Source organism: Mobula hypostoma, chromosome 13 (assembly GCF_963921235.1).
Source record: "Mobula hypostoma chromosome 13, sMobHyp1.1, whole genome shotgun sequence".
In the NCBI taxonomy this organism is placed as follows: Eukaryota; Metazoa; Chordata; class Chondrichthyes; order Myliobatiformes; family Myliobatidae; genus Mobula; species Mobula hypostoma.
The window spans coordinates 75,818,079-75,839,743 of record NC_086109.1 but is presented as its reverse complement, the minus strand read 5'-3'; the positions used below and the strand labels follow the sequence as shown (position 1 = coordinate 75,839,743).

The window sequence follows — 21,665 nt, the reverse complement described above, 5'->3', positions numbered from 1 at the left end:
GCTGTTCCTGAATCGCTGGGTGTGTGCCTTCAGGCTTCTGTATCTCCTACCTGATGGTAACAGTGAGAACGGTGTGAGTAGTGCTAGTATCCAAACTGGGGCTAGTGTAAAAGTCTTTACCCTCTTGTTGTTAAGCCACCCACCAGGGTATTTGAAATGAAAAATCAACGAAGTTAAGACTGTGGTACAGGGAAGAAATTAAGACTTCCAAGCTTACACTAGTTACAGCTTGAAAATCAGAATATACCCAAGTTGGAGAAACATGGAATACTAGAATGAGGACAGAGCATATGGATACTATCAATTTCAATGGCCATAGCAATGAGAATCCCAATAATCTCCCATGGAGGATCAGTACATGCTGATCCATCCATTTACCTCCTGCTGTCTTCACAGTTCTCAATCACTGTGTCCTGCACAATGAAGGATGTATGGCAGTGCCATGCAATCAATTTGATTGATGTGATCGTCATGACAATGTGGCCGGCAAGCTGAGATAGGTGTATTTTGCAGCACTCCTGATTATGTGTACAGAGCAATATTATGAATGTGGGCCTAACTGGTAGACATTGTTGGGAGCAGAATGATAACGGTGAGTTGAATTAAGCAAATGAGAAGATATGATACTGCAGTTAAAGACATATTCAACACTGAATCCATAATCTCAGAACTTGACTTGTACAGCTCCCTTTAAGAACACAAGCTTTTATTTTGTAAACATCTGGAAAACCTTCAGGTCTAATATTAAAAGCTCTTTTTAACTGACCACCTTGTCTATCAAATATGAAAAAGTATTGGAAACTGTCCCTCGTACAGTGTCATACTTCAATGCATTCCAGGTCAGATTGGCAATGCACATTTCCCTTTTTCAACTTATATGCTCAACCAATGAGGCGGCAGGATGCTACAACCATGAAAATGGATGGATGACACACTGTTGTTATGCTTCCTTCATCCACACCATGGCCAACAGGTACTTGTGCATCATGATCCCAGCATGGTTTCCAAGGCTATGAGCTTAGTTCTCATGGAATCCATTATTCTTGAATAATAAGACCATAAGATACAGGAGCAGAAGTAGGCCATTCGGCCCATCAAGTCTGCTCCGCCATTCAATCATGGCCTGGTCCAATTCTTCCAGTTATCCCCACTCCCCTGCTTTCACCCCATGCCCTTCGATGCCCTGGCTAATCAAGAACCTATCTATCTCTGCCTTAAATGCACCCAATGACTTGGCCTCCAAGCTGCTTGTGGCAACAGATTCCATAGATTTACCACCCTCTGACTAAAGTAATTTCTCCGCATCTCAGTTCTAAAAGGACATCCTTCAATCCTGAAGTCGTGCCCTCTTGTCCTAGAATCCCCTACCATGGGAAATAACTTTGCCATATCTAATCTGTTCAGGCCTTTTAACATTCGGAATGTTTCTATGAGCTACCCCCTCATTCTCATGAACTCCAGGAAATACAGCCCAAGAGCTGCCAGAGGTTCCTCAGAGTAACACTTTCATTCTTGGAATCATTCTCGTGAATCTTCTCTGAACACTCTCCAATGTCAGTATATCCTTTCTAAAATAAGAAGCCCAAAACTGAACACAATACTCTAAGTGTGGTCTCATGAGTACCTTATACAGCCTCAACATCACAGTCCTGCTTTTATATTCTATACCTCTAGAAATGAATGCCAACATTGCATTCCCCTTCGGCACAACCAACTCAACCTGCAGGTTAACCTTTAGGGTATCTTGCACAAGGACTCCCAAGTCCCTTTGCATCTCTGTATTTTGAATTCTCTCCCTGTCTAAATAATAGTCTGCCCGTTTACTTCTTCCACCAAAGTGCATGACCATACACTTTCCGACATTGTATTTCATTTGCCACTTCTTTGCACATTCCCTAAACTATCTAGTCTCTTGACAGGCTCTCTGTTTCCTCAACACTACCAGCTCCTCCACCTATCTTTTTATTATCGGCAAATTTAGTCATTTACTGAATAATCTGAATCATCTAATATTGGATTGATCATAGAAGCTAAACAATAGGATTGAACTCTCTTCCTAAAGACAGAATACAGACTTCCATTAGTCTCGGCCTGAAACGTCGACTGCGCCTCTTCCTATAGACGCTGCTTGGCCTGCTGCGTTCACCAGCAACTCTGATGTATGTTCCATTAGCTTTATTTGAGCTCAGGATGTTACCAGCTGTACTTAAAGCTGTATGCAGACTTGTATGTCAACTACAATGAAGCTTTTATAAAAGCTAGAGCAACAAACGATCTGCTGGAGGAATTTAGCAGGTCAAGCAGTATCTGTGGGAAGAAAGGAACTGTCTGAGTTGCAGTTGGAAACTCTGCATCAGGACTATAAAGCGCTAAGTATGATGTTAACAAGCTGCTACTTTAGTGCAAGTCTAATTAAACAGCTTTTATTTGAGACCAACATAGATTTTTTTTTAAAAACTACCAATATGGTAAAAGGTAAAGTTTTCTTACATTTTGCATTTGATATTCTCCAGGTCTTTCTCTGCAGTCTCCATTCAGTCTTCTTGGCATCGTTGAATTACGTAAGCACTGCGATGCATCACAGCTCTGGGTTTGCAGGTCTATCTTTTCTTGGTCTCGCTTTTTTGAACTGACAGTTTCATTTGTTTTTATTGTTCCAGAATGGTCATCAGAAATATCCAATTTATTGCATTCACTTTTAGTCCCAAATTTGCTACATTCTACAGAGTCTGAATGCCAGGCACATGAACATTCTATACTAACTGGATTATTTTTTGCATTGTTGACACTATTTTCAGAACAAGTGCCCGAGTTAAAGGAACAGTCTGATTTGTCTCTATTAAATGCACTGGCATCAAGTTCTGAAGGACCATGATGTATAGGAGTACGTAGTTTTAATTCAGAATTATCTGTAGAGTTCACAATGTTCTTATGGAAGGAACCAGAACACAATGACTCAACTTTGGATTTTTTCTCATTTACACTGTTGCCAGATGCTGGGCACTTCCAGTTCACTTTACCTACATAATTGATTTGTGACAGTTCGGATTTACCATGCTTATTTACAGTTCTTTCAGCAGAGTGTTTTGTTTCAGATTTACCAATGGTATCGGTAAAAGAATCAGCTGGGAATAGCTTTCTTCGTGTCTGTGGCTTTGGAGAAGCTGTTTTATCGTGTCCAAATTTAGCCTTTCTACATAATGTGACTGGAGTATCTTGAGATGGGGTTCTGGCCTTTTTTTTGTTTTCTAAGAAACTACTTTCAGTGTGGGTGATAGAACTACAAAGTGTTTCTTTCCCTGTACTTCTTGGGCTTTCTTCTTCAAAAGAGCTCTGCAGTAGTTTTGCACTTGTTGAACTTGACTCTTGTACTGTATTAAAATGGCTTCCAGAAATAGATGGAGGATTTTGATCACAAAAACTCAGCCGTTGAGCAATTCTTGCAATCACTTCTTCTCTTTCCTGAAGCAAGCTTCCTATCAAAGGGTTCATCTCACCCAAGGACATTCGAGTAGATGGACTGCTGGTTTGATTGGAATCTGTCACAGAAAATGACTTTAAGGTTTTGACTGTATGGGTTTCATAGGGATGTACCTTAGTTATTTCAGCAGTATTTGCCCATTTACAAGACTGAGACTTAGTCTGTGAACTTCTGATATCACATATTTTTTCAGTATCACTTAATATTCCCACTTTGTTTGTTTCCGAGATCTCAGGAGAAGGGCATTTTCTTACATTTACTGAACTTGTTGGCAACAATTCATGGTTTTGAATAGCAGTGCATGTTTGCTTATTGTACTTTTGTTGTACTTGTGGCATGTTGCAATAGTCTTGCTCTTTTACAATGGTACGTTGATAAGTTTCCTTTTCTTGATTGGGGATATTTTTCCCATAGAAACTGAAGTTGGTGTGAATACTGCATGTCAGCAATGGGTAACTCGGTTGCCTAGGGAGGGATAGCACACTCACTTGCAAAGCCAGGCTGTGTGAAATATTAGGAACTGGAAACACGTGTTCAACTGGTGGCTGTGTAAAATTTAGCAACATATCTTCATCGGTTGCACTGATCCTAAATATTAAAAAAAGTCATGAACAAAAGCATTGGAATTTTGTTACACAAAGGATCATTAATGCATGCCATATCCATATCGAGCTATTTCATTTTAGCTGGGACAACAAAAATGACGGTACTAAAAGTCAGTCTGATGTCCCTAACATCCTGCTTCTTGCATCTTTTTTGAAGATTACATGCAGTTGAGTCAACCTCAAATCAGTGGTTAGTTCCCATGCCTAGAGCTTAAAGGCTGAACAGTCAAGCCACACTGCAGCATGAAACTATAGACGAGATGTTCCCATGTGCTGCACTGTCAGGGGTGGCACCTTTCAGATGAAATGTTAAACCATGGTCCCGTAAGTTCTCTAAAGTGGATTTTTGGAGAACAAGGGACCTCTACCAAAGAGACCTGGCCAAAATTTATCTCTCAGTCAATTTGCTAAAACAGTTTATCTTGCCGTTTTCATTTTGCTCCTACTTTAAGCGTGACTATACATCAAAAGTACTCAGTTGAACTTAACTGCTTCAGGACTTGACAAAGTTGTCAGGGGTGGTAGTGAATGGTAAATTTGAGTAGCATTCTAGAAAGGTGCCGGTGTCAGTGGAACTCTAATTTATTTTAGCATCATCTGTATCAAAGGTATAAAAGGGGCAAGAAAGAACACAGGAACATGAAAAGGATATTCAGCCCCTTAAATCCACCGTTCAATTAGATTGTGATTTATCTGTTCTTTAAAATCCATCTACTTACTTTGACCCTAGGACATAAAAGTCTTGCTGATCGAAAACTTCTACAATTAGAATAGTGACTATAGTTTATTTTTGCCTATTTGTATTCCTGAATCCCACTAGCTATGGATGGAGCAAGTTTCTGGCACCAAGCCATAATCTTAAAATTGGAGCCAGGTTCTAGATTCTTTGACCAAAAGGAGTAGCTTCATTCTTGTTTACCCTAATAAACATTTAAATCATCTTAAGCATTTATAACAAATCATTCTTTAATCTTCGGTATTCAAGGGAATTAAACCTAACCGATACAACCTATTGTCATAACTCAACACTGGTAAATACATCCTACATATCCTTAAAGGAAAATAATTATTTCTTAAAGTTCACCTCTAGGACTCCAAATGGAGGTTATACAGCTCTAACATATCTGTAACCCTCTTATACTCCAGATCTCATGATAAATTCCACACCCATCAACCTTTTAGTTATTACTTTTGATTTAGCTATAAGCTTTTTAGTGATTCCTGTACTTAAAAGTCCTTTATGCACACCTGTAATTCATAGCTTCATTGCTACTTAGAAAAAGCTCTAATCTACCTTTCTTATATCAGAAGTGAAAAACCTAGCACATTCCCACAATGAACTCTAACTCTCTCTATATAATACTCACCGGTACAGAATATTACGTGGAACTGCACCTTGTGATGCACTCAGCCAAGCACTCAGCTGAGAAAAAAAGACATATGAACGAACAGCCTGCAGAAGACTTTTCTCTTCAATTAAACGATCTCCAGTTCTTAAAATTAAAAGATAGGAAACATTAATATAATTAGTTCAAAGTATTGTTAAAATGAGACATCTGTCAAACATACACACTATTGAAACACTATCAAAATCTAATATTCTCGTTGGATACAGTGAAGGGAATGACAGTTCTTTCTTGCCTTTCTCAAACAAAAATGATAACCTTAATAAAGCAATTCTTCAGAAATAAATCAGTAATTTCATTTTTTAAAATTAAAAATATAAGGTGTGCTATGGAGATACTAAAGAATGGACTGTAGTGAGTGACCAGGTTCTTAGTTTCTTTATAATAAACCATCCTCTTGACAGTTATTAAAAAGTAACTCCTTCTCCATTTCTTAACAAACGTACCCATTGATCTAAAACGAGGAATTTTCGTCATTACAATTGGATGAATAATAATGAAGCTCATGTCCCTTCCTTTTCAGTAACTCCAGTTGCAAGCAAATTGATTCTTATACAGTGCTGTATCTACACAAAGAAATTATAACTTAGCTTTCAAAAGGACCAACACAAACATGTACTTTGTGGTTCCCAAACAAAGGTAAGATACAATCTCCCTACAATGAAACCATAATACACAAGAAACCACTTTCAAAAAATTGTGCATGTTTGCTGACAACACTTGAGAAAGAGAGTCTGCTTTCTCTTGGACAGCACTGAAGTTCTTGAGTTGTTGAGGCTACACTCAAATCACACAAGGGGAGAGTATTGCATCATACTCCTGACTTGTGCCTTGTGCTGGTGTTAAAGCTCTTTCACCAAAGGAAAGCGAGGTTCTGACCTGTCCTTATACCCACAAGATTCATGTGGCTGGTCTGTTTGGGTTCCTCATCAATGGACGGCCACCAGGATGGTAATGACAGGGGACTTGGTAATAGTAATGCCGCTAAACATCAAGGGTAAGTGATTAAATTCTCCCTCAACATTCCCTCCCTGTTAGAAGTAGTCACTCCTTAGCAGCTTCATGGCACAAATATTACTTTCAATTTTCCATCCCAGGGCTAACTGTTGTTTAGATCTTACCAAGTGCTAGCATGGTCTGCTTCATTTGCTGAGGAATTGCAACAAAATCTGAACACAACAATCAGAAAACATCCTAACCTCTGACCTTATGGAAAAGTCATTAGTGAAGAATGAAGAACTGAGGAAGTAATAATTAATTTCTCCTGCATCAGAGGAGTATTACTAGTAAAACATTTATCCAACAATGATGGTAAGATTGCAGCACTTCAAAACTGCTTTGTACGCACTATCATCACCCCATCACTACTTATCAACAAAACCCAAATTCTCTGCACCTCCCTCTGCAAATGGATTCTCGACTTCCTCACTGAAAGAGCATAGTCAGTGCTACACTCATGGCTGTGCGGCTAGGCAGAGCTCAAATTCCATCTCTATTAATTTGTTGATGTTGTTGGCAGGATCTCAGATGGCAATGAGGAGGCTTACAAGAATAAGATAGTCTGGCTGGTTGAGTTATGTCACAGTAACAACCTTGCACTCAACTTTAGCAAGCAGCTGCTTGTGGATTTCAGGAAGGGAAGTCAGGAGAATACACACCAATCCTCCCTAAGGGGTCAGCAGTGGAAAGGGTAAATGGCTTCAAGATCCTCGGCATCAACATCTCAGAGAATCTATTTGGGCCCCAAAATATTCATCAATCACAAAGAAGGCGTACAAGCAGCTCGATGTCATTAGGAGTTTGAGAAGATTTGGTATCCTCTCAAAGACGAGCAAATTTCTACAGATTATATTGTGAAGGATTGTAGACTCAGCCAGCTCCATCACAAGCAAATACCTTCTCACTATTGAGGACATTTTCAAAAGAGGATGTCTCAAGAAGGCACATCCATCATTAAAGACTCCCACCACTCAGGACATGCCTTGTTCTCATTGTTACCATCAAGGAGCCAGCACTGGAGTCTGAAAACCTAAACTCAATGCTTTAGAAACAGTTTCTACCCCTCTGTCATCAAATTTCTAAACAGTCCATGACCTCATATACATTATGTCACTATTCCTCTTTTGCACCATTATTTTCATTGTACTTTTTTATGGCTTTCACTGGACTGCTGCCACAAAATAACACATGATGATATTGGCAATGTTTTTCTTTTACAATCTTGATATCACATATAACCCAAAAGGCGCTTCCATGCAATTAAGATCACCAATTTCCATTTGATCTGCTGCTAAGACCCTTGAACTATTCCTTCATGAATAGAGTGATTTGAGATTTGAGATTACTCCAACATAAACCTATTTCTTCTCTTAGTGTTCTCAAGGTCTTCCAAAACTCACCCGTCTCTGCCCATTTCTCTTAACATCACTGTGCTTGTTAATTAATAAGTGCCTTCCAATTAAACAATACTTTGTCCAAGAAATACTTTGGTTGATCTCATCCAGGGCATTCCCCAGATCATTCTCAGATTAAAATTGTTCCACTACTTTTGGCTGTATGTTCAATTACTAAGTATCTATATACCAAATAATCTCCCTAAACCTGCCCCCGCCCAACCTCTGCTTCTATACTTGAGCCACATCTGTTAAAACCTACATCTCTGACAAAGTCTTCGGGCACCAGCACTAACAGATCCTCATGGAGCTCAGTAAAATTTGCTGGCTAATGCTCCTTGAAGCATTCTTTAAGATTAAAGACAGCAGATTTATACACGAATCTTTTCTTGAGGTGACTGAAACTCATTTAAGTTTATTATTTAACATGATTTCATCTTTTTTCTGTTGTTGTTTTTAACTACAGTGCTGATCCTGATCCATTACTCAAATTAACTGACATTTTACTGAGAAAATTATTTTCCCCAGTCTATAAACTAATGTATAAACCCTGGCAGTCTAAACAGGAGGATAAAGCAGCTTAGTGCAAATGCACCTGAAACTGTGGTTTGAACTATTCCAGTTATGTAAGCATCTGTACATTGGGATGAACAGCAATTAATTTATCTACTCAGGAAACCGCTGCATATTTTCTGAAACAGCATTTAGAAAAGTAGACTACAAAAGACAACTACCAGGGAAATGCTTTCTTAAAGGTGCATATAATAACAAATTTAATCACAATGTTTTAATAACTTGCAGTTTATTTTATATATGGATTATGAAACAATTTATCACATTGAAGATTGTACCAAGATTGTACTTCTACTTATAACAGATTCTGAGTCTTTCACTTATTGTGAAACAAAATGATTAAAGTCGACAGCTATAGTGTGCCGTATCTAAACAAATTCTAACAAATACATGGCCTGTAAACTGATTCTTAGACTCAGACAATGGTGTCTGTATTTATGCTCTTTGTTTCAACTGTAGGCATACTCATTAATTTTACAAGACAAAAGGAGGAAAAATATATTAGATATCTGTTAATTTTATTGACTTTTTTAGTATTGCATTATGCTGAAGAACAAAGACTTACTGTTTGGGAACTGGCTGTAAAGACCACCTTTCCAGCAGCAAAGCATCCTGTTTGATAGCAGGGTCGTTTATATCACTCCCCTCTGTGGATGGACCGTCAGCATCACTATAGCAACAGTCAGGAAGCAACATCACTTCAACCATGATGGAAGTATTATTCCTCCACAGAACCAAAACCTGAGATCTGGTCTTTCTGGCCTGGTAACACTGTCAGAATACATGTGCAAAAAGAAAGGAAATTATCAAAAGAATATTTGAAAAACAACTTTTTCCAGAACTAAAGCCACAAATCTTATAATTCTGCATCATTATATATGATTTTCTTCAGTTAAAAAGAAAATAGAACCCAGTAAAAATTTTATTTCCAGAGGTACCTGCGGCACTTTCTCAGTGCATTCGTGTTTTGTACTTAAGGACTGTCCAAGCTGTGCTGGAGGGCAATGAAACCCTTCTATACGACCTTTTGCCGAGCATTCTGGTGTACGACCCTCTGTGATCAACAACGTCAGAGAAAGCAAGAACTCCTCTGCATCATATTCAAAGTACTCATCTGTTGTATCTGTAAAGAACAAAGAGAATCTACTTAATGCACAAGATATCTATATAACCCTTTTATTAGTCATCAGTATTTTATTACGTACAGATGCCTATACATGAACAAACTCAAAATACTAAATAATGCTCACTGCTGTAAATGGGAGTTCAGCAAGTTCTTGAAACTCTGTAAACACAAAACACTAAGTACATATAACAAAATTTAATAAGTAGTGCAAATAGAAAGGGAAAAAATACTGAGGTAGTGTTCGTGTGTTCATTGTCCATTCAGAAATCTGATGGCTGAGGGGAAGAAGCAGTTCCTGATAAGTTGAGTGTGTGTCTTCAAGGCTCCTGTACCACCTCCTTGATGGTAGCAATAAGAAAAGGGCATGTCCTGGATTATTTGTGTCCATGTCAGCTATTTGTGACAATTAAAACCACCAAAGATATTTTCCTGGAGCTCTTTAAAGTAAAAAAAAATACAGGTCTTACTAATGTATTTCTTTACCATATTCCACTTCAGGTAACATTTAGACTTTACTGTTAGTAGAAAATGGAAGATGTAAATACGATCAATCATAAAAACACTTGTTTCTTCTTTAAATGCAATAATACCTACATCCCATCACACACAGGGAAGGATTCATGCTGAACATATACAGTGGGTCCTTTGTTACCAGCTGATACCAAACCTAGCCAATAATTAGCAGCAGGAATTAAAATTCAGCACTTCATGGCGATTACAACTGCAGCTGTCAGTATACATGTTGCAGAGCTGTTTTTAACTGTAAATTCTACCGTGCCAACAAACTACAGCACCATTTTTTGCAGCCATAATGACATATTGAGCAAGGTAGATATTTCACAATTTCTGTAATCATTAAAATAAACAAAATATGAACAATTGTGTTTCTGTGGAAGGCATCATCCAAAGAAGCATATTTTCAGTTCAATTTGTAAGGAGTAAAATTAGAAATATATTTCAAGAATTATTCTAAGAGTTTTTCAAAAATCCATTAGAACAAGTAAAGTAAGTTGCCACAGTATACAAATTTTCTATACTGCTTTTTTGGATAGTCCAAGCATCTGACCAATAACATCTTATGAAGTACAGACCATAAACAGTCACAGTATGTATGATGGTATTCAATCATTGCAAGATGTTATGTTATCACTAACAGTGTGTGAAGATTGTTAAAATTTTTCAAATACATTTTACCCAATGGCGATATCTTGGATTATATATTTCTTACATTTCATCATGAAGACCATTTGGCCCATCGAGTCTGCGCCGCCATTCTATCATTGGCTGATCCTTTATCCCCCCCTCAGCCCCACTCCCTGTAACCTTTGATGCCATGTCCACACAAGAACCGATCAAGCTCTGCCTTGAATACACCAATGACTTGACCTCCACAGCTGCCTATGGTAATAAATTCCACAAATACACCACCCGCTGGCTAAAGAAATTTCCCTGCATCTGTTATAAATGGACACCCCTCTATCCTGAGGCTGTACCCTCTTGTCCTTGACTCCCCCTTCCAAATCTACATCCTTTCCAAAACTACTGTGTCTAGGCCTTCCAAAACTCAAAAGCTTTCAATGAGACCATGGTGTCTTTTGAAGCTCCAATTTCAGTCATTTGGTCAACTCTGTAATGTGCCCTCCATGTCTGAAAACCCAGGCTTCATTTATTCCCACCCTCTCCCTTTAAGCTTTTGGGTGACCAGCAGGTCAATCTGATTCCCAGCTGTTAATTTAGTGATTGAGATACTGCATGAAGTAGGCCCTTCCAGCCTAACATGGGACAAATTACAATAACTAATTAACCAACCAACTAGTACATCTTTGGGTTATGGGAGGAAACCAGAGCACCCAGAGAAAACCCACGCAGTCACAGGGAGAACATACAAATTCCTTTTAGGTGATGGCAAGAATTGAATCCGGGTTGCCTGTACCATAAAACACTATGCTAACCACTACGCTACCGTGCTGCCCTGTATCAACAGGTTCCAAAAATTGTGTTATTCTGTTGCTACTTCTGATTTGCCACAATTCCTTACAAAATTACTGTCTAAAGAGCATTAGTCTTGGCTTGTTTATTCATAAGACGATGGTGGGTTCAAGCCCTATTCCTCACACTCAACCAATGCTAACATTCTAGAGGCACACAGGAGGAAAGGTGGTGATTTTTCTTTGCACAGGAATCACCTGTTCAGCCAGACATTCAAAATTCAAATTTATTTATCACATGTACATCAAAGCATACAGTGAAATGCATTGTTTGCCTTAAGAACCAACACACCCAAGGGTGTGCTGGAGGCAGCCAGCAAGTATTCCAACGGCAATGTAGCATGTCCACAGTACTTGGCGGAACAACATGGAACACAACAAACAACAAAAAGTAAGCCCCGTTCCCCTTGGTGCGGATTAAGGCCAGGGACAGGGAAAGTGGTGAGGAGTGAGTCAATAAGTATGATAGGTCAGGTCAATGGCAAAAGGAGGGGAATGTGGGTGAAGTGTTGCTTTGTTCTTGGGGGTCAACGTGTCTTGAGTGTGGAGTGAGAAAGCCATGACACAGAGAGGGCTTGGGATGTTAGTGGGATCGGAGAGTAGGGCCTACCTTTGGGTTAAGGTTGATATGGAAAATGAGACTAACTGAATCAAAGTAAGGGGCCTCGCATAGGATCCAATCCAGCACCTCTTCAAAGAAACGCAGCTTGTACCAAGCCATGGTTGCTCTTGGGGATATTTTGTCTAAGCTCTCTATGCAATGTTCTAAAAGAAGCCTTGCATAGGGAATGACATCATTCCAAATGCAACTGAAGCAGAATTTATTTAAATTGTGCAAGAATGATTGTAAGACCCTAATTATATTTCTGGATTGATGTTAGAAGGTTCTAAAAATTGTTGTTATGGTGTTTCACTCCAGTGAAAGCTAAAAATATCTTGACTCAACTTGCTTCTTTATTAGCCTTAGTTTTGTGAGGGAAAGAATAACAAGAATAAAGGAGTTCTATGAATAGGGGGTGCAGGCCAGAACAGATTAAATGATGGAAGTGGTGTTATTGTTAACTGAAAGAGGAACTGTAAATAGGAAATGACAAATGAAATTTAAAATACCGAAAGTGAGGTAAACAAAAATACTGGAAATGTGAAAAACAATCTGGAAGGGCTGAATCTGAAACAACTGATGTCCTGTAGTTTGTTTAATGAGTCATGTTGCATGAGGTGCTGGTACCTGAGCTTATATCTAGCTTTACTAGAACAGTCCAGAGTTTTTAAAGAAACTTGTAATTGGAAGTTAAGGGTCACCCTAGTAAAGTGAAGAGCCACTCTGCAAAGCAGTCAATGTTCTCCTTCCCACGTAGGGTAGATTATATCATGAGCAGCAAATGCAATGTGCTAAATTGGAAACAATAACAGTACAACAAAAATAAAATTCACTGGAATGATTGTTTATATATTGGGAAGTGGGGAGCTAAAAGGGGCTTGTGCCCTATCTCCTGTGGTTGCATGAAAAAGTGGCGCATATTGGGAATAGAGTCAGAGCATCACAGAAGGGAAAAAACCCTTTTGGAATGCTGAAAGGAGAGGAGAGCAGAAGGCTAAAAGGGTAAAGGAGAGGAAAAAGTGCCTGAGGCTGGCATGCTGGAAAAAATGAATTATATTAAATTATATTGGTTATATAATAGATAAGACTCTAGCATATTTCTACAGATGTACAAGAGATGTAGCTGGTTGCACCACTATCCGGTATGGAGGGGCCAGTGCACAAATTCGGAAAAGGCTGCAAAGAGTTGGAGAGTCAGCCAGCTCCATCATGGGCACTAGCTTCCCCATCATCAAGGAAATCTTCAAAAGGTGATACCTCAAAAAGGCAGAATCTATCATTAAGGACCCCCACCAACCAGCACATGCCCTCTTCTCATCACTACCATCAAGGAGGTATAGAAGCCTGAAGATACAAACACAACATTTCAGAACACTGTGTGTGTGTGTGTGTGTGTGTGTGTGTGCGTGTGCACACGCGCGCGCATGCGTGTGATGAAAATTTACATACATATTTTATGTATTGTGCTGCTGCGACAAAACAACAAATTTCATGATATGCCAGTGATAATACACCTGATTCTGATTCTAATTCAATATTAGATTTCCACATTCTGTTAAAAACTGAGCAAGTATTCCACAGAAAAAAAAACACTCATGTTAACTTTTTCTTTGGTTTACTTATATTCAAAATAAAATTCCTCGTGCTCAGTTAAAGTTTGTCATGAACTAGGGTAGCTGCATTAGTATCAAACTGTAAAGAGTAAATATAAGTGGTTTGGAAAATAATTCTTTTCAGTGATATACAATAGACTATGTGCAATTCAATGGTGAAGTTAATGGCATTAAATAAAAGGAAAGTGAAATTTGGTAGTTGGAGCAGGAGTGGACTTACTTCGCCATTCGATAAAATAATGTATGATTTGACTGCAGCTTCAACTCCATATTCCTATCTACCCACAGTAATCTTTCAACCCATGTTTATTAAATATCTACCTAGCTCTGCTTTAAGAACATCAAAACACTCAACTTCCACCAACATCCGCGGAGTTCAAATGACTTATGGCACTCAGAGAGAAAAAAAATACATCTTCCTTCTTAATAATAGGCAACATTTTGATTTCTTTCTGTGTTCTCCCACAAAAGAAAGCACCCTCCCCACATCCACCCTGTCACGACCTCTCATGATCTTGTGCTGATTCAAGTTACTTTTAAACCAGCATGTTCAAGCATAGCCTGCCAATTCCACGTATTAGTCCAATAAGCGTTTGCTAAACTGCCTCCATTGTATTAACATCCTCCCTTAAATAAAGAAACCAATACTATACTTGTACTCCAGATATGGTCTCACCAGTGCCTTATTGATTGGCCTTATCTCAAACAATAATGAGGTGGCCTACAGGGAAGAAGTCATCTCTCTGACACAGTGGTGTCAAGAAAACAACCTCTCCCTCAATGTCGCAAAATCAAAGGAGCTGGTTGTGGATTACAGGAGGAATGGAGACGGGCTAACCCCTCTTGACATCAATGGTTCTGGGGTTGACAGGGTAAATAGCTTCAAGTTCCTTGGCATCCACATCACCGAAGACCTCACGTGGTCTGTACATACCAGCTGTGTGATGAAAAAGGCACAACAGCACCTCTTTCACCTTGATGGTTGAGGAAGTTGGGTATGTGTCCCCAAATTCTAAGAACTTTCTACAGGGGCACAATTGAGAGTATCCTGACTGGCTGCATTACTGCCTGGTATAGGAACTGTACCTCCCTTAATCGCAGGACTCTATAGAGTAGAGGTCGCCAACCCGTCAATCGCGATCGACCAGTCGATCTTTGAGACTTTACCAGTAGATCCCGAAAAAAAATCAAAAATAAATACACAAATACTGTTGTAATGTGAGCATTATAAAAATAAGTAATACTAATTAGGATAATGGTAATATGGCAATACTTTCACTACTGAATGCTGTTTGTAAAGAGAGATTGTTTCTGGGTTGCGGGGTTTTAGTTCCGTTCTTTCTGCCCAGTGCGCATGTGTGTAGCTCCCCCGCCATGCACCGCGTTTTCAGCGTAGCCTCTGCTGCATCAAAGTGACCAATTAGATTAGATAAGAGTACAGACTGTTGCAAACATCAATATACGGCACTCGCTTGTGCTATCCTGATAGCATGGAGGAGGCTCCACGAAAGAAGGCAAAAACGTACAAATTCCATCCAGAATGGGAAGAGGAATTTCTATTTACCTTGGTGAAAGACAAGTGTGTATGTATGTTGTGTCACCAAACACAAGCACTGACTAAAAGAGGGAATCTGGAGTGGCACCACAACAACAACCACCTGGTATTTAAAGACACCTACCCTTCAAAGACTGCAATTCATGCCAGGAAATTTGAGGAGCTGAAATCGGGGTTGAAGGCCCAGCAATCGTTTTTCACAAAACATGCTGCTCAAAATAAGGCTGCTATTGAAGCATCATTTCGTGTAAGTCACCTTTTGGCTAAATACAAGAAGCCTTTTACAGACGGCGATTTATTCAAGAAAGCAATGGCCATTACCACAGACACTGTTTTTAATGACTTTAAAAACAAAAACGACATCACAACCACAATGCATAATATATCGCTTGGCCCTGCAACAATGACAAGGAGGGTAGAGTCACTGTCAGAGGATGTGGATCGACAAGTGTTAAAGGACTTATCACTCTGTGAATATTTTTCACTACAGTTCGTTGAATCCCAGGATGTAATGCAAACAGCTCAGCTTGTTGTATTTGTCAGAATGGCTTTCCAGGATTTTACAACAAAGGAGGACTTCCTCACTCTTTTACAATTAAAGGAGAGAACGCGAGGTGAGGATATTTACAATTAGTTTAAAAAATATGTCCGTGAAAATGACATCCCCATTCATAAACTGGTGGTAATTACTACTGATGGGGCCCCAGCAATGCATGGTGTGCGCGTTGGTTTTATAGCACTAAAAGTCAGTGCCTACTTCGGGTCAACTTATCTATGTGAAATTGCATTTTCACAGATGAAAATTATTAAATCTAAGTACAGGAGCTGTCTTACTGACAAACATCTCACAGACTGTCTCAGACTGGCTGTCTGTAGCTATGAGCCAAATTTCAGGGAACGAGCAGAAAGTATTCAGCCCCAGTCATCACACTGGGTGCAACAGTCAAGTTGTATTCATTTATTTTTCGTGTTGAAATAAAATTAAATAATGAAACGAATTAAAGGTGTGAAGTATTGTAATATTCGTAAAGAAAGACAGCTATGGCCTGTTTGATATGCTAGTTAGTGTTTTCTTGTTTGAATTAATTTGGAAGTGTGACAAAAGTATTTTGTGTAATTCAAATTAGCCCAAATAAAAGTCCTCAAATTGGAAGTACAATCTAAGCTGTTTTTTCTCTAAACGATTTAGTAGGTAGATCTTGCCTTTCACTAAGGTCGAGGTAGGGGATCTTGGGCTTAAAAAGGTTGCTGACCACTACTATAGAGAGTGGTGCGGACAGCCCAGCGCATCTGTAGTTCTGGACTTCCCATGATTCAGGACATTTACAAGGACAGGTGACTCAAACCATTCCAACCACAACTATTCCAGCTGCTCCCATCCGGGAAGCGGTACCACGGCAGAAAAGCCAGGACCAACAAGTCCGGGACAATTTCTTCCACCAGGCCATCAGACTGATGAACTCACGCTGATTTGAGTGTACTCTATATTATACTGCCTGTTCTATTTATTATAAATTATTACAAATTACCAGGATTGCACATTGCACATTTAGATGGAGACGTAACATAAAGACTTTTACTCTCATGTACAAGAAGGATGTAAGAAATAAAGTCAATTCATAAAGCTTTTCATCTTTGTATTCAACTCCTCCAGCAATAAACAAAAACTTCGTTAGTTTTCCATTTACTTGCAAAACTTGCCTACTAGGCTTTCACAAACAAATCATGCACCTACCTTTGCATCTCAAAGCTCTGCAATTTTTCATCATTTCAACAGAATGTTTTTTATTACTATTCCTGCCAAAATAGATGATTTTATGGTTTCCTGTTATGTTCTATTTGCTGGATTTTTGTCCACTCTCTCAAGTTCACATATACTCTTTGTAGCCTTTATGTGCATTTCGCAACTTACTGTCCTAACCATAGCTGTCTCATCTGAAAATTTATCCATGTTACCATCAGTGCCTTCCTTCAAGTCATTTATGTAAATTATGGTTGAGTATACAACAAACCCTTTAGCTCACCACTCGGTACATCTTACCAAGCAAAGATTCTCAATTTCTCTCAGACAACCAATCTTCTAAACATGACAACATGTTATTCTCCTCACCATGTGCTTTTGTTTTCTGTAATAATCTCTGAAGTGGTATCTTATCAAATGTCTTCTGGAAATCTACATCCATCATTTCCTCTTTATTCACACTCATTACTCCATTCAAAAAATTCCTAAACTGTTCAGAATGATTTCCCTTTCAGAAAAACATGTGCATTTTGCATGATATCTTTAATTTTCTAGTGCCTTCTCACAATACCTTTAATAATAGCTTCTAACATTTCCCTAAGATCGATGTCAAGGTAACTGGCCTGTAGGTTCCTGCTTTCTGTTGCTCTTCTCATAACAGTGCTTTGAAAATAAATGAGCCCAAATTATCCCATTATGTCTAATTCACAAAAAGAATCCAATCTGACCAACAATAGCTTGCCTACACTATAATCACTGTCTAAGTGTAGTTGACTGCTGCTAGTAGCATTTGGTCACCAATGATTAGTTTAGGTTTCACGAGGACTATTTGGCTCCAGACATCAATGCAACCATGATTCAGGAATGGACTATAATGTGGAATTCCAGATGTGAGGCAGGAGTAACATCAGAACAAGATGGTAAAATTGAATCAACAGCCATCAAGGGATAACCACTTTGGTGGGTGGAATCATGGAGGTGTGGTTTTTGGTGATCAACTATCTCAGCCACAAGTTATTGCTGCAGGAATTCCTCATAGCAGTCTTCCAGACCCAATTGTCTTACTTCCATTTTTTAATCTCTCTCTAGCCTCACCCCTTCTTCAACTCTTGCATATTCTGCACTTGTCCAGTTGTGGTCTAACAGTCCACGTGGATTCACAGGAATCATCACTTATGCCTTTTCTTTTTATTTTCTAGCTTCTCCCAAATATGTCTGATCTCCTTACAAAAGGAGTTGACACATATAATGCCACTTAGTTTTGTAGAACTATAAGATCATAATAGCACAGTAAGAAAAGCATTTGGCCCTTTGAGACAAGGAAAAACATACTTAACTAACATTTTCCTTAATGTGCCACCAGCAAATGCTACCAAGGGTGAATCTTCAAGAGGTTTACAAAGCTTCTCCTTTCTCGTCTTTTATTCTTCTTATTTCAAATGGTGTTAGGCTACTGTTGGAGCCTGAGATCTACATACTGGCAGATCAAGTGATCTGGTGCTTTGCTGTCTCCGAGAGGGGTCCATGAGGCTGGGAGCGAAGGTATGTACGGATGTCAAGAAGCCTGGAGATGGGGTGCGAACCCATGATCAACGGCATTTCTCAACAATCTTATCGATAAAGCACTGAGGAAGATTGAAATCATCGAGGCAGCTGTTCAGTGCCATCTACCAGCCTCCAGCTCGCTGCTGCTGGAGGAAGGTATCTTGTGTGTCTGTCTGTCTGTCTGTCTGTCTCTCTCTCTCTCCCTCTCTTTTCCCCCTTCCCCCTCCCCCCCCCACGACACTGTCGGAGGATGGTAGCAGAACAAAGTTTATTTGATGCCATTTGTGGATTGGACTCTAATTAAGGTTATGATGTGTTCCTAAACACAAAATAATCTGCGGATGCTGGGATCAAAGCAACGCTCACAACACGCTGGAGGAACTCAACAGGTTGAGCAGCATCTGTGGAAACAATGAGTCGACGTTTCCATGGATGCTGCCCGACCTGTTGAGTTCCTCCAGCGTGTTATGATGTGTTCCTAGTTTTCTGGTCACTCCTTTTTTTGTTGCAATTTTGAATTGGGATGGCCTGAAGTTAACACTGAGCAAAACTGAAACATGTCTTTTGACTTTGTATTTTATATTCTGTGTTTTTGGCTGATTTATTTTTGTTGCCGTTTGCGTGATTTTTTTTGTGCGTGAAGGGAGGGCAGTGTTTTATGTTTTTTCTTTGAACGGGTTCCATGGTTCTTCTTTGTTTCATGGCTATCTGTCTGGAAGGTGAATCCCAGGGTTGCATACTGCATTCCTGACGAAGGGTCTCGGCCTGAAACGTCGACTGCGCCTCTTCCTATAGATGCTGCCTGGCCTGCTGCGTTCACCAGCAACTTTGATGTGTGTTGCTTGAATTTCCAGCATCTGCAGAATTCCTGTTGGTTGCATACTGCATACATACTTTGAAAATAAATATACTTTGTATCATTTGAATCTTGCATTATTTTTGTAAACTTCTACTCAAGTATCACTTAGTGTAGTAAAATGAAAAAGATATTTACTTCAACTTTAACAATTTGGCCCACCTATTTTAAACTAATTGATTAAAAAATAACACTGCAGCATATATATGTGTTGATACTAAAAAAAAATCATCACTTATCTACAAATTCTACTTATTATATTCTTGTATTAACACTCTAGAAAAGTATTGTACTATTCAGATTATGTTAGTAATGCACAATTTGTTTCTTGCCAACGAAATGTATAAATACTTCTGAAATAATTCCCATATACACCAAATTAAGATAGAATTCCTTTTCTTGAAGGATAAAAAAATCCTCAACCTGGTCCATAATAAACTACATGGATAATCATCTCTTACTATTAAGAAAATATCTCCAATCAGATAAAAGTTTGGATATTCAACAGTCCACAATAGCCATTTCTTACAATGTGGGTTACCATAATAGATCACAAACAAGAGAAAATCTGCAGATGCTGGAAATCCAAGTAACACCGCAAAATGCTGGAGGAACTCAGCAGGCCAGGCAGCTTCTATGGAAAAGAGTACAGTCAACATTTCGAGCTGAGATCCTTCATCAGGACTGGCGAAGTGCCTTGGCCCAAACTATCAACTATAATCTTTTCCATAGATGCTGCCTGGCCTGCTGAGTTCCTCCAGCATTTTGTGCATGCTGCCACAATAGATGTCAAATTTGCTGTCATTTTTGTTGGGTTATCAAAATGCCTTATGTTGATAAATATTGGCTAATACTGCTTATCCAATAAAATAATAAGAGGCCAGTACAATGGCACTGCTAGATAATCTTACATCACCTCATCATCTATATTTCTCTAAATCTCTCTGAAGTCAAAGCAAACACTTGGCTGCTTTATTTCATAGTATCTGAACAAAGGACAACAGTTATGATGAATTTCATTTATTTCAATCAATAGAGCTTGTCTTTACATAATAATAGAGTGAACATAACAACCAACCTGACATTATTTAATTTAAACAGAATAGGACAGCACAGTGCCTGTTTGTTGCACCGACTCATAGCTTTTATTGAGCCCTTTTCACAAGAAACAAGAAGTTGTTTTACAAAACAATTAATATAAGGTTCTTAAACTGATTACCCAGAAAACTGCATGTTATTTAATTGAGGAGGGATATCTTCCAACTTGATGTCTTTTCTAAAAAATGAGAGAAAAAACAGCTCTGCTCAAATAAAATTCAAATAACTTAAAAAAAATTCAGTGGAAAAGTATGCAAGACTTTTAAGTAATTACTGTTCAATTGTACACACTTTTATGAGCATTTGCCATGTCATCAAGATATCTTTTGTTTCCTGGATTTGTGCAATCTATCTGAATCAGTTGAAGAGAAAGACAAGCCTTGATTTAACATTCTATTCAAAATACAACACATCAAAGTATGCAACCTTTTCAGTACATTTCAGTGAAAAGTCGTCAAAACCAAACGCTCAAATCTTAAAGGACTGCTTAAACATAAGGAAGAGAAGACCAAGTAAGAAAAATAACACAAGTTTCCGGTCTGTGCTCAAAGCTCAGTAACACAAACATGACACATCCATGGGCCGGGCCGGGAAATATGGCTAGATGTCAGACTGGTAGACCACTATGGCCAAAGGCTAATGGTACCCCCAGGGTCAGTGAGTTGTTGGCAGCTTCCAGAGTTGGAGTTCCATGCTGCTAGGAGGAATGAGGTCCAATGCCCTCTGTGCTTGTGAATTGGTGAGACCAGAGTTCAAGGCCTATTGTTTAGAGCACTTTCATCAGCGAGCCTGGAGTTTTGGGCACGCTATGCTGGCACACTTGCGGGCTGCTCCTGCACATCCTTGGGTGTATTGTTTGTCAATGCAAACAATGCATTTCAATGTATGTTTCAATGTTTTAAAGTAATTGATATTACAGATATGAAATATATGTTCATGGCAAGAACATGCAAATTCAGGAAGTAACTTTTGTTATCAAAGCGCTGCTAACAAATAGTTATTATTTAGACTGGCAAACATTCTGTTCATGTGAAGAAGACAGTTGACGTTTACTGAGATATTACAGCATTCACAGCTTGTATAT

General features: G+C 38.9%; 1 protein-coding gene across 3 annotated transcripts in view; it reads right to left on the bottom strand.

Annotated features, from left to right (window-relative positions):
• Positions 1-21,665, bottom strand: part of atosa (atos homolog A) — a 91,008-nt gene that overhangs the window by 22,047 nt on the left and 47,296 nt on the right. For all 3 annotated transcript variants that reach the window (XM_063065967.1, XM_063065966.1, XM_063065968.1), the window contains exons 2-5: positions 9,397-9,581; positions 9,024-9,229; positions 5,454-5,579; positions 2,491-4,069 (exon numbers count right to left, since the gene is read on the bottom strand). In XM_063065967.1, the coding sequence (XP_062922037.1) occupies positions 2,491-4,069; positions 5,454-5,579; positions 9,024-9,229; positions 9,397-9,581 (2,096 nt within the window). The remainder of the gene's footprint in view (positions 1-2,490; positions 4,070-5,453; positions 5,580-9,023; positions 9,230-9,396; positions 9,582-21,665) is intronic.